General features: G+C 36.6%; 1 protein-coding gene across 1 annotated transcript in view; it reads right to left on the reverse strand.

Moving 5' to 3' along the window:
* Window positions 1-4077: 4077 nt before the first annotated feature.
* glis1a (GLIS family zinc finger 1a) overlaps window positions 4078-13232 on the reverse strand; it is a 41710-nt gene continuing 32555 nt past the window's right edge. The window contains exons 6-9 of the mRNA XM_028021742.1: window positions 11635-11791; window positions 6059-6240; window positions 5886-5978; window positions 4078-4643 (exon numbers count right to left, since the gene is read on the reverse strand). Coding sequence (XP_027877543.1) covers window positions 4501-4643; window positions 5886-5978; window positions 6059-6240; window positions 11635-11791 — 575 coding nt within the window. The 3' untranslated portion in view covers window positions 4078-4500. The remainder of the gene's footprint in view (window positions 4644-5885; window positions 5979-6058; window positions 6241-11634; window positions 11792-13232) is intronic.

The following is a 13232-nucleotide window of genomic DNA, read 5'->3' on the forward strand; positions in this document are numbered from 1 at the left end:
AATTCTTCAACCTTTGAAGATGTAAAAAAAAAAATAATGTAATTTTGAAACACTGAAATTCCCAAGTTGTTTCTCAAACTCATGAGATTAACCTTAAAGCTTCAAGATTTTTTTTCTAGCAAATTATGATTTTTCAAACTCAGAAAAAAAAAAACGTGTTCCAAATTTGAAGATTTCTCTTTAGCTAACGGTTTTTAGTATATAATAATATAAAGTGTAGATATGCTTTAAAAATTAAAGGTTTATGGAAACTTTTGGCAAAAGTTACCCTGAAAATGTAACATGTGAAAAATCGCTGAAGGTGAGATTAATCATGTAAAAATAAAATTATCTACTTTATCTTCACCGAAGGCGAATCAAATGGACATTTACATCTAATCAACGGTTCAGAGAAGGAATCGATGCCCATATTTGGGCACAAACGCTCAGTCGTTTCTGGCTTTTAAACGTTTCCGCCGCCAGATGGCGCCATCCGCTCACTAAACCGGCTGATTTGGTCTAAATATTGCAGACCTATTCAACCTGGCAGATATGATACCGATTATGACAAAATCCATAAAAATGAACAAATACAGTTTTTATTTATTTGTAAAAGACAAAATAATGTTTATACAGTTTATACAACAATCAGTGATAATGAGACACTTCTGATCTGCTACAAAATTAGTGTAAACATTTCCTGGTTGTCAGTTTTATAGAGTTTTATGTAAATGTAAAGAGTGCAGAGTTTACTGTAAACAGCTCCCACCTTTAACTGACTGTATATAAAACACATTAAAGGCAGCCTACTAAACAATGAGGAGACATATAACTTTAGAAATAAAGTTTTCTTTAGAGTAAGTTTGTTTTGTTCTCTTTAACTGCACATTTTCTTTCTTTACAGTTTAAGGAGAATTTCTGTACATTCACTCAGAGACTAGGGGGCAGCGATGACGCCTGGTGCAGTTTCAGTTCTGGACACAAGCAGGTGAGTTTTAACACGTCAACTTGGATGCTAATTCAGAAATGTATGAGGGTCATTGTAGAAAGACAGGAACAAAAGGAGGAAATTTCCACCAAAACAATATTGGACATTTTCTAGAAAGAATTAGAAAATTTCTGGGTTTCAAAATTTGAAAGTTTTCTAGAAAAACTCCAAAAATTTTAATCCCAAAAATGTTCTAGAAAAAAACTTGGAACATTTCGGTTTGAAAATTCAAAAATTTCCTGGAAGAAAATGCAGAGCTTTTGAAAAAAAATCTGATATTTTTGAGAACAAACTGGGAAATTTATGAGTTTGAAATGTTAAGTTAGAAAATTTCTAGAAAAAAACAGAAATTTTTGAGTTTTCAAACTCAGAAGTTTCATAGAAAAAGCTGGAATTTCAAGCAGAATCTCATAAATTTGATAGAAAAAAACAAACATTTCTGAGTTTGAAATGTTTGAAATCTGCTATAAAAAAATTCTGAAATTTTCCAGAAAAAACTTGGAAATTTGAAAAGTTGAACATTTTCAGCTTTTGAAACTCAGAAATTCCAATTTGTATATAGAAAATTTACTAAAACAATGTCAAAAATTATTTTATATTTTTCTAGCAAAGTCAATTTCTGAGATTTTTCTGGAAAATCTTTGACTATTTTTAGTTTTTTGTGGGAGAAATTTCCTCCTGCTTTTTTCTATATAGAAGGGTTTTATAGAAAGGCTCTTAATGCCTTTGTAGAAATGTCACTTTAAATGTGTAGGGGTTTAAATCCAACTAAACTTCTCTTTTTATCAGACCAACCAGAGACTAAAAGATCTGCAGAGTTAAAAAAAAAAGAACAGGCTTTTTACAAATTTCCACCTAAAAATTCAATACGTTTCCAGACTTCCACATTTTTTCAAATCACATTTTTTCCCTCTTTTTGGACACTTGAGTATCTTCTTTGGTTTTTATCATCTGCATGTTCTGCAAAACATTTCATTTCAAATTTCACTGCTCTTCTTGACATCAGCAACATTTTGGATCAGCTCTATTTTCTTATCTTTGGGACTCCGACATGTCAGATCTGGACTTGATCATTTCTAATGCAGAGTCTTTAAATCACAGTTTGTTATCTGTGATATCTTTATTTTCCCTGTAAAAAATCCCCCAAAGTTGGACTAACAATTCTCTGGCATTTACTTTTGGAAAAAGTTTAAGAAGCAGATCCAATTTAAAACCGCCTTGAAAAGACGCGAGGTGGTCCATTTTAATTTTTGTATGAGTCTGTCATTATCTGTAATTTCTGTCTGGTTCGATGCGGTTAAGTAAAAATAATAATCATTTTCCAGGCGTATTGAGGTTTTCTATATTTCATATTCTATCTTTTCGAAGCTCTTTAGGAATCCTGAAATACCCAAAATAAACGTGGCAAGTTTGTTTATTCATGTCTGTGTTTCTAATGCTGATCAGGTCTCACCATATTTGGCTTCATTATTATTGCTCTAAAAATACTGAAGCCAGTGTTTATTACTTTGTTTTTAGTTTCCTAGTTTATTCTTGTCTTCAGTTTCTTGTGTTTTTGTATTTATTTCTCTTACATAACTTTGTTTCTGTGTTTATTTTTAATTTTCACTCAGTATATGTTTGCCTTCTCTCATAAACCGTGTTCCCGTTAATGTCTTTCAATTTTGAATTAGAAAAGGTTGATGGAAATGGCGAAATTTGAAATAACTTCTTCAATTTAGCAGAAAAGCGTTTTTTTTCTCTCGCTCGCAGTGGTTTGTGGCTTTTCCAAAAGAAAAAACAAACGCATGAGCTAAATAAGTAGCGAACGCTCACAACCACTGATGGGTCCGTGCCGCGATTAATTTGCTTTTTTAACCACTTTTTTTTTTTTTTGCAAAATCTTAAAGGCACATCCAGGCACATAGTGCCATAAAATGGCACAACTGTTACCTTCAGTTGGCATTCAGGACAACTGAACGCCTTGAAATTGGGCCTCTGTCTCTTTAAGAAGCTCCTGCTCTTTCTGAAACTCCGCCTTCAGGAAGTCATCACGACATGGCTCCTCTATTAACCCTTTAATAACGTTTTACTGAGAAGTGGCTCGTATGATGAGCTCAGCAGATGCGCCGTTCCACCAGGTGTTCGCTAATTGCTGTTGGCTAGTCTGTAGGAGCTGAGAGGGGGAGGAGCTGCGTCTCGAAGGCGGAGCTAGGTCCACCCAGGCGTTTTGCACAGCTGAATGGTTGAAGGATTTCTCAAACATGTGTGGAAGAATTAAAGCGACAGTCCAGGTTTGTTTTTGGTGAGGGAATAAAATTATAACACGCTGTAAAGTCAAAAAAGTTGATTTTACAGGATACTGCTCCTTTAAGGAAGATATTTTTGTTTTCACCTCTCTGCCTCTTTCCTGACTTTTTTTTTTAAATTGAACTTCGATGGGAAATTTAATATTATTGATTGCTGAAGGAATGTTGTGTTTTAAATAGGCCGGTGTTTAACGTCACTGCAAAAACACAACATCGTACCAAGTATATTTGGTCTAGATTCTAGTGCAAATATCTTGGTATGTTGAAATAAGAAAAAACTAACTTGCAAGTTACTTTTCAGAAATACATAGGAGCTTGTTTTAAATAAATAATTCCTTAATATTGATGAAAACGTTATATTGTAAGTGAAATAATCTGCCAGTGGACTAAGAAAAGAAAATGAAGGTCCAATTTTAAAAAATTTGATTAATTTGTTATATGTATCCGAATTAATTTTGTCAAATTAATTCAGATACATAATTTATGTTCACAGCTTAACAAAGTTAATATATTTACTTGGATAAACTTAATTTGATTGCTTGAAACAAATCAACTCATTGTTTTGAGTTGGATCACCAGTTTTCTTTTTTCAGTGATGGAACAAAATATTTTCTCTGTATTACACATTAAAATTTCTCATTATAATTATACTTTTTAGTCAGTACTACGGAATTATTGATCATAAACAAGCTTCTATATCTTTCTGAAAAATTACTTGTCAGATAGTTTTGCTTTATTTCAACTGAATTAAGATATTTGTACTATAAACTGGACGTAAAATACTTGTTTTTTGCCGTGTATTTTAGTAATAAATTTCTCTCGTCTCCATAAATAGTCTCTATTTCCTGCTATCATCTGCTGACTGTCAGTTATTCACCCCAGCTGGAGAGAAAACTGCGCTTCTCTGCAGTTTGTTGTGCAACCAGAAACATTCACAATAGTTTGGGTTCGGCATCGTAGAGAGAGTCGGAGGACGATTACGGAGCAAGTACTCGCTTCATCCAGATCACAAACGCTTCTGTCAATACAAAGTTCACTGCTTCTTACATCTGGATGTGGTTACCAGATGTGCCGTTCCGGTCAGTTTGCCTGAAAGTTTCCTTCTGTCTCCAGTTGTGTTTGAGCCATTAAAGAAGAGCGATAATGATAAGTTCCTGCTGGAACTGCAGCACATTGTACAGTAGATTAATGATCCTTCATGCTGCGTTTCGTTCGGTCTTTACTGACGACGTGTTCGGGTTTTCATCATGAATCCAGGTAGATGGAGTAGATCTGACTGAGGCAGCGGTCCACACCTCCACTCTGAAACAGGAAGCTGTCTTCTGGACACGGAGACGAGGAGTAGTTGTCTTCGGCTTGGCCTTGCATGTCCTGCAGCAAGTCGAACCCTGAGAGAAGCAGAACAGGAAACTCTTTTTTTTTTTGTGTATGCTTTCACACCTGAGAGTCCAATATACTCGGTTCGTTTGGGCACCAAAATTGCAACATTTGTTACATTTTCAGTTGCTGCAGTTCGCTTTCACACTGCACTGAGTCAAACGATCCAAACCGAGTGGGAAAGCCGTTCCCCTCCTCGCCAGTGGAGGCGCTGCACCAAGAACTACTAAAGGAGGCAACACAAAACCTCTGAAGAAGACATTGGCGCAACTTCTTGCTTCACAAAAAGTAAACACAATGAAGTTGCGTCAGATTTTAGCGGTTGGAGGATTTTATATTACTGGTTTGGACATCGACTATTAGCCGCTAACGCTAGCGACGCGCTCCAGCAGGCGCCATTACTGTGAGTCATTGTCCGCAAAACCAGACTGCTCCAATATGAGCAGGAATCTGTCACAAAATCATCATAGCGCCCTTATTTTTACCCGATTTCCATAAACTGTGGCTTAAATCAAAGCTAATGTTTTAATGTGTAAAGTATGTATTATTCTCCCTGGATATAAATCTATAAACAGTTTGGTTTCTGTCAATAGGCAAGAGAGGACTAAGCAAATCTCTTTTATGTTGGCCAATAATTTTAATATTACATAATTCCTGCTGTTAGAATTAGCTTGATAAATTTTAACAAACTAACTAGACTTTATGAAATGTTTCATCCTTTTTGATGATTGTTATGAATATCTCCACATTCTACAAACAAACGATTGATTATGTTCATTGTTTATTGATTGAAGGTTTAATAATTACAGCGCCTGCAGTGCGCCACAGCAAGGGGGGAAATAAACTGATAAGCAATGGGTAAAATAACTTTAAACCACTTATATTCTGCTTTTCCTCGCTCTATGTCTCGGCTTTATTCTACACCCGTTGCCGTAGCAACTGACACAACACCTCCGGAAGAGATATTTTAAATATCCAAAATTAATCAAACAACAGAAAAAAGGATCTAGTTGAGTCCAAAGCACCAGATTTTAGACTTTTGTCATCCAGTTTTGTTAGAAAAAGAGAGAGAAAAAGATAAATCATGCAAATGGAAATTATTGAGGTTGCTAAACTTTATTATGCGATTAATTGATTTATTACTCGTTGCAACAGGTTCTCTCTGTGGAGAGAGGCGTTTAGGTCAACATAGTAGTTAGTTTAATTGCTAAAAACAATAAACTGTAAAGTTGTCAGATTATTTGACGTCTTACCTGCAGAGGCTGATGGGTTCGTGAAGTAGCCAGCAGTTTCAAAGGCTCCGTTGCCGATTGGTGGAACCAGTTTTCCTTCTTGATAGACACATTCTTGGAGGACCAGAGCAGCAAACCAAAGTGTTACTCCGGAGCTCAACATACTGCGTGAAGGTAAGGGAAGTTGTCCTTACCTGGTTGCTGCTGCAGGAACACCGGCTGCTGGTGGCTGTAGGTTTTCTGGAAACCTTGCAGCTGAATGTCGCATCTTTCTGAGGAGGAGCTCGCTGGCCGGAGGTCCGCTGGCCGGAGGTCCGCTGGCCGGAGGTCCGCTGGCCGGAGGTCTGCTGGCTCAAACATCGGCGTCGATCTGTGCCTGGTGAAAAACAGTGTTTACATTATTACAAATATACATGTTCGCATTGGTCCGCAACGCGCCGTCGCCACGGTAAAACATGCCAACGACGACGCTAATCATCGTTAATTAAAGCTAGTCAGAGTTGATGGAGTTAGGTACAGGAAGAGTTGAGTCAATATATTATTGAAATGATTTACAACAGCCCTAAATCCGTTATTAAGTATAAGGGGCATTTATTCTTTATATATGGGCTTGTTGGTCTGGATAACTATTTTCTTCTTTATGAAATTATCGCTTAAAAGTAGCGTTTTGTATTTCTAAGTTACATATTAAAATTAGTTTGATGTGCAGTGCAAGAGTGAGAAAAAAGAAAAAACAGCAATGGATAAATTTATTCATTCAAGATTTTCTTTCCTAAAATGGGTTAAACTGAAATGCTCTGCTCAAATTAAACCAACCTGGGATTTTAAATGACGCAGAAAGCCATTAATCATCTTTTTTTCCTCAGGACTTTTAACCTACACACAGTACAGTATGTAAAAAGTGTTTTCCACCTCAGAGAGTGTAATGTAGACACCCCTTGATGATTTGTGCAGAGCTGTATCCGTTGCTGCGGAGCAGGAATGTGCTGACTGTGCGCAAACACTCTGACTCAACATGGAAACAAATGAGTCAATGCAGCCGGTTGGACAAGAAGGAAGAAGGCAGCTGGATATCTCAAAGGAGATACGCAGCTGAACCCTCCACCCTCGGTCTGGTATTTCACTCCCGTCTCTTCAAAGAGCGCCCTCTCTCTGCGTTTCTCTCCGGGATGATGTACTGTAGCAGATTCATCCCCGGGGAGCAGAGTGGCCTTGGAGGGTTTTTAGTGGGCTTCATAAACAAGCTGGGCTTTGTCAAACACACAGATGGCCTCTGGCCCAAACGCAGTCAATATTTGCATCTGACCAGCTGCAAAAAAAAAGAGAAACTGTTTGGAGATTTCTTTTCATATCTACCATTTATCAAACCCAGAACCCTTTATTATGGATTTCCCAAGTCAAATGCTATTACGTTTAATTTAACTGCCTCTGCTTTCAGTGGAGAAACCCAATAAAAGCCCAAATTAATCAGAAGGACTTTCTGAAACCCAAACTGATATAAATCACAGATGGCTGTGGTTTCTTGAGGTAATAAAGACCAGGCTTTGTATACGATTATGTAAACAAAGTAGGCTTTGATATAGTGGGACTGTTAAATGTGCTGCGATGACTATAAGCCCCAAAAATCCAACACATTCCCCTCAGTGGCCCCTGAAACTTCAGCGCTGACCTTGGCTATAAAAGTCTGCTTCACAGCTTACATTCCTGCAGCGCTGCAGCAGCATAGCTGAGATGTTTCAGCCGCGCTGGGCTGATGCGTCGCTCCGACGCACCGGCTTCGCATGGCTGTCAGCAGGATCTCAGGGAAACGGCTCCTCTGATCATATATTACCAGCTAACCGCCTTCTTACTGCGCTTTTTTCTGTCTCTAACTGGAGCCAGCTGCAGTAAACGCTGTGCATCTAGAAGAAGAGTGGGCAACACTTTGTTTCTAATGGCTCATACTGACTTAGTTACAACTTTTGAAAGGTAACACTTGGGAGTGAATAATGGGCTCAATATGCTGTCCACTTTAATCAAATGTAAAAAATTTAAACTTGAAAATCTTGGCCAATACAACAATATATTTTAAAAAATGTTTTCAAGCTCTAATATGACAAATATTGCTGCAGTGAAAAAGTATTTGCCCCCTATAGTTGTCCCTTTGCTTTCTTCACAAATGTAAAGGGAACCTAGCATGTAAAATGAACATTTTGCACGTTTTTATACTTCCATTTTGTTTTACCTCTTTCTAAAAAACAGTTAAATTCTTTAACTTAAAAAAAGTTAAAGAATTTAACTGTTTTTTAGACCAGTAAAAATTCAGCTTAATTTTTTTTTGTGCCTGGAAAATTTCAAAAACCTCATTGTTGCATCAAACTTGACAGGCACTCCGCCGTTACCTAGCAACCTCTGCCAAGACCAGCCAAGTTACCTAGCAACCCAAGCAGAGCTCCACCACATTTGGTCAGCTGGTTTTATAAATGTATGCGCTGTACAATGGCTGCTGGAAACACAAGAGTTTTGCTGTTGACTTACCATCCAGAAATGACTTGCTGCATATTTTCTCTGGTTTTACATCAAGGACTTAATCAGAGCTTTCTGATTATTGTGATTATTTCTACCCCTGCAAGCCAGAACTCAAAGAGTAATAAATAGCCTGCTTCCTGTTTGTCATGTTGTGTTTTGGCAAAAAGTTCATGTTTTTTAGAAAGTGAGCCTTTTCAAAAACCTGCGCAGTTACCTAGCAACCAAAGCAGAGCTCCAGTACATTTGGTCAGCTGGGTTTACTGCTGTATGTGCGAGTTTTGTCGGTTAGTTGTGCAGGGGGCTCTACTTCTGCTTTTCAAACAAGTATGGTTGCATATTTATGTAGTTGAATTATTTACTAAATTAACATAAGTAGAAATAAAACCTTTCACAATTTAACATTAGCTAAAAATAGAGTTGTTTTTCTGATTTTTGTTTTTTTGAGGCATCTTTGTTGGTTGTGCAGGAGTCTCTACTTCTGCTTTTCAAAGAAGTACGGTTGGAAATGTTTGTGTGAATTAACAGTGAAGAAAAAATATGAAAGGCTTCTGCACTGAAATAATGTAACATCTAGTGGTGCGCAACAAATGCTCACAAACATTTCAAGAACGACGGCGCTGAAGTGAAACAAGCAGCGAAGAGCTTAAGAAAGCTAATTCTGTGTTGTAGTTGAGCAAACAGAAAAACATGCAAATGTGTCAAACTTAGTCATGAGTCACTTTGAGCTTCTGCAAAGTAAACTTTGTCGTCTTCTCTTTCCTCCGAGTCGTATAACAGTGTTTCTGTGTGGAGGCCGATCCGGTCACCGCCTCCATCCCTCGCTTTTTTCCTCTCCACCGCAAAACAAACAAACCCGGCTCATCACAAACACAGCGCCGCCGCTGAACCCAAAGAGTGTTAAAGGAGGTCGAAGTGGCTCGGCCCGCCCAGAGTAAACCTGGGGTTGAGGTCACACAACGTTGATTTACCTGTACGTGTTTTTAATGTGACGTAAAGTTACTTGGAGGTAAAACAAACGCTTGTCTGGCGTTGGGTTTGGAAGGTTGTTACGACTTTATTCTCTTATTATTTCAACTTCAGACTCGTGTGACAATTCTTGGAATATTGACTTTATTCTTATAATTTTATTCCTTTATTCTCATATTACTTTGACTTTATTCTTCAAATATTGACTTTATCTTCATAATTTTATTACTTTATTCTCATATTATTATGACTTTACTCTTGTATTATTTCGACTTTATATGCGTATAAATTTATTCTTGTAATTTCATGACTTTATTAAATTATGAGGAGTAATAACATCTTTCATGACTTTTTTCTGACTTTATTCTCATATTATTGATACGTTAGTCTCGTGATTTTATTTTTATTTCATAGTAAGGCCCTAATACGCCATCTGACAAGTTTCAATACTTTTTTCCTTCCACTTACTAAATTACATCATAATTCGGAGAGCACATTTTAAATTTATTCTGGTTGTCTTCCTATTATTTTAGCATTTTTTTAATTGGAAGCATTTAATTGTGACAAAAAAGCAAAAACAGACATTTTTGAGGGGATAATTAGCTTTTTATACACAAAGCCGTTTGTTGTCATTAACCGTATATCTGTTTACTCACTACACCATCTAGCTTCCATATTTACTTTAGCTTCAGCTCTGCCAATGTGTATTATTAAAATTATGTCCAAGAAATGCACCTTGTTGTTTCTTTCTTGGCAGGAGAGAAAATATTAAAAAAGCTCAGGAAAGTCTGTATACAAATAAAAAAGGCCCATGAGGATGATAAATGACGTAGGACTTCATGAACTCACTAACTTGTTACTTTTTAAGACACGGGCCATGGGCTTCTTGGATCTTACCATTTTAAAAGTGTCCAAATAATGAACAAATACTTTCTGGCTTCATACAAAAATACCCAGACAGTACAACGTGTTATTGCTTAAGTGGAAAATAAACGTTTTTCAAATGTATAAATTTAATTTTATGGAGTGACGCAGATGTTGAGCTTTAGGAAAGTTCAATCATTTGTTAACAGAAACATTTATGACTGTAAATGCGATAAATTCAGCTGCTTTTTCTTTAATTTATCTTACTATCTAGTGTTAAACACATTTGTCAAAGAAACTCCAAAGCACCATCAGAAATCAGCTGAAAAACTGCATGAAATCACAAGAAAATATCATGATTTTGTATTACTTAGGCTAGTGTTTTTCAAAGCGGACACCACCAGGTGGCGATAGCAGGGCCTCAGAATGAAAGAAAAATTTAAAAAAGACAATAATCTGTTTTCCAATCATTATTACAAAATATATTAAAACAATTTCTTTTAATGTTCATCTTTCTGATTGGCTCCCAGTCAAATTTATTGAGCTACTTTGCTTCTCCAGCTAGCATAGTCAGATTTACAATGAGATAATCAATTAAAATTAGAATTGTTTAGCAATATTAGAGCTAAATAGTTGTAAAAATGATTAAATAATGAGTAAAAATACATTTCTTAACATATTTTGCAGCACTGTCTGTGAGTTTGTTGGTCAGATGCTAATGCCGTTTGGGGATCCATAGCATGGAAAAGTTTGGGAACTCCTGTTGTTTCCCAACAACTCAACAGCCATTACTAATAATATATCGGCAATAAAAGTCGGTTTACATGCAAAGCTTCAAAACCCAAAGTTTTGAGGCCGTAATCTCCAGGAATTAAACTGAAAGTTGCGTACAGGTTTAGAAAAAAGAAGCGAGCCCAAAGTTTATTACTTTGTTTGTTCTTCTGGATCCCACATACCTGGCAGGCATTTGGCTCAAGCTTCCAGTTTTGGAGGATGGATTCAGGACAATGGGCTGCTTTAAGTGCAGACACACAGAGGAGCTATTTTTAGCTTTAGCATGAAATACCTCTGCATCTCCAATGCCAAAACAAAATCCAGTCGTCTTAGGTCTGCAAAAGAAATCCCTGCTACTTCAAACTTTGCCAGACACCACAAAGGATAAGAGGAAAACCATGTTTTTTCTTTACTTTTTGAAGATTTAAGCCTGCCTCTGGGTGCAAGATTAAATGTAATTAAAGTGCTCTGTTTTCCTGGGAAAAATCTGAGATAACAGTAGTAAAAAGTTAAAATATTGTGATGTTCACCATGTTATCCAAGAGGCTTAAACCCAGAAAAACAACAACAGTAAAAAACAAACAACAGCTATCATTGCCCACAAATGAAATGTTCAGCATCTTTACAAAATAAAAATAGTTTTTGATGTTACACTCACCCGTCCCTCATTGTGCCCAGGCTGGTCAGTGAAGATACAGGACTGTTGGCATCGAAGTTGCCCTCCAAGCCGGGGTAACGGGAGCAGCTGTCTGCAGATGGGGGCATCAGCTCTGGGTTCCTGCTGCTGTGAGACGAGCTTCGGTTTGAGTACACACCTGAAACAGAGCCACAGGTATTTTTAGAGACGTAATAAAACTGAACGCAAAGAAAACTGGTTTCTAGGTTTGGATTTGGGTTAAAGTCTAATTACACTTTAAAAACATTGAGCTGGGGGCTTAAAACTAAGTCATATCCTCCAGTCTAACTACTTCTGTAAGCTTTCAGGTAATGGATTAATCCATTATTTAATTATAAGTTTTTAATTTTTATAAGTTAGATTTCAAAAATGCGAGCAAACAACTTCTAACCTTAGCTAGAGGCAATATTACTGTTAACTTTTAATGCTTATGGTTAAATATGTGCTGCTTTGACTATTAGCAGTGCGTCCTTTAGCTTTCAACAGCTAAAACATACCCACTACGCTACATTAACAAAAAATAGTTTTTCTGTTAACTTTCCAAGATCCTTACATCTAACTAACTCATCTAATAATAGTATTTGTGTTAGGTTTCAGCAATGTTAACAGGTAACTGCTGACTTTCAACTCTGCTAGCAGTTAACAGTTAACTACTCACTATTAGCCATACTGGTGTTAGCTTTGAAACAGGCTAACAGTTTAACGACGCTGACTACTAACTACATAATCTAATTGTAGTGTTTCTGTTATGTTTCAACAATGCTAACAAATAACTGCTAACTGCTTTAGCTAAGGTAGTATTTCTATTAACTATGAGTCGACAGCTAACTATATTGACATTAACTCTAATCTGTTAGCTGTCAACTAGGCAGTTAGTCATTATCTTGCATTAACAAAAATCTGTATTTGATTTACTTTAACAATCCTAGGTGCCAACTATATTGTCCAATTCTGTTAGGTGTCAACAATTCTAACAACTGCTATCTGCTTTAGCTGAAGCAGTATTTGTATTATATTTCAACTATCCTAACAGCTAACAATTAACTGCTTCTGTTAGCCGTGTTTTTACCTTAACGATGCTAACTGCTAACTACATTATCTAAAAATAGCATTTCTGTGATGTTACAACAATATTAACAAAAATAACTGCTTTAGCTGTGTCAGCATTTCTGTTAGCTCTCAGCTATGCTAACATTAACCACATCACAATGCCGCAGCAGCAAATCCCTTTAAAAAACAGCTTATGTCAGCAAATAGAATAAAGAAAACCGATCAGATGTAATTGGGCATAATGCAAACGCAAACAGTATACGGTTTGCACAACCAAGATTTCTGCTGAAGTTTCAAGGAAATAATAAACAGTTTTGAAGAAAGAAGCAGTCTGAAGGGTTCAGAGTCACTTGTGCAGATAATGTTAATAGAAAAACATAGTTTTTCATGTTTATATGTCATAAACTGGATCCTGAACACTTTGAGTTCATGCTAAGTTTATGAAGCCAGCAAAAATCATACATAATGTATTGAGAAGAAAGGTTTCTGACTCTGTTTGTCCACTTTTGATAAGGACAAAGTCCTCCTGG

The sequence above is a fragment of the Xiphophorus couchianus genome, chromosome 6, assembly GCF_001444195.1.
Source record: "Xiphophorus couchianus chromosome 6, X_couchianus-1.0, whole genome shotgun sequence".
Taxonomy (NCBI): domain Eukaryota; kingdom Metazoa; phylum Chordata; class Actinopteri; order Cyprinodontiformes; family Poeciliidae; genus Xiphophorus; species Xiphophorus couchianus.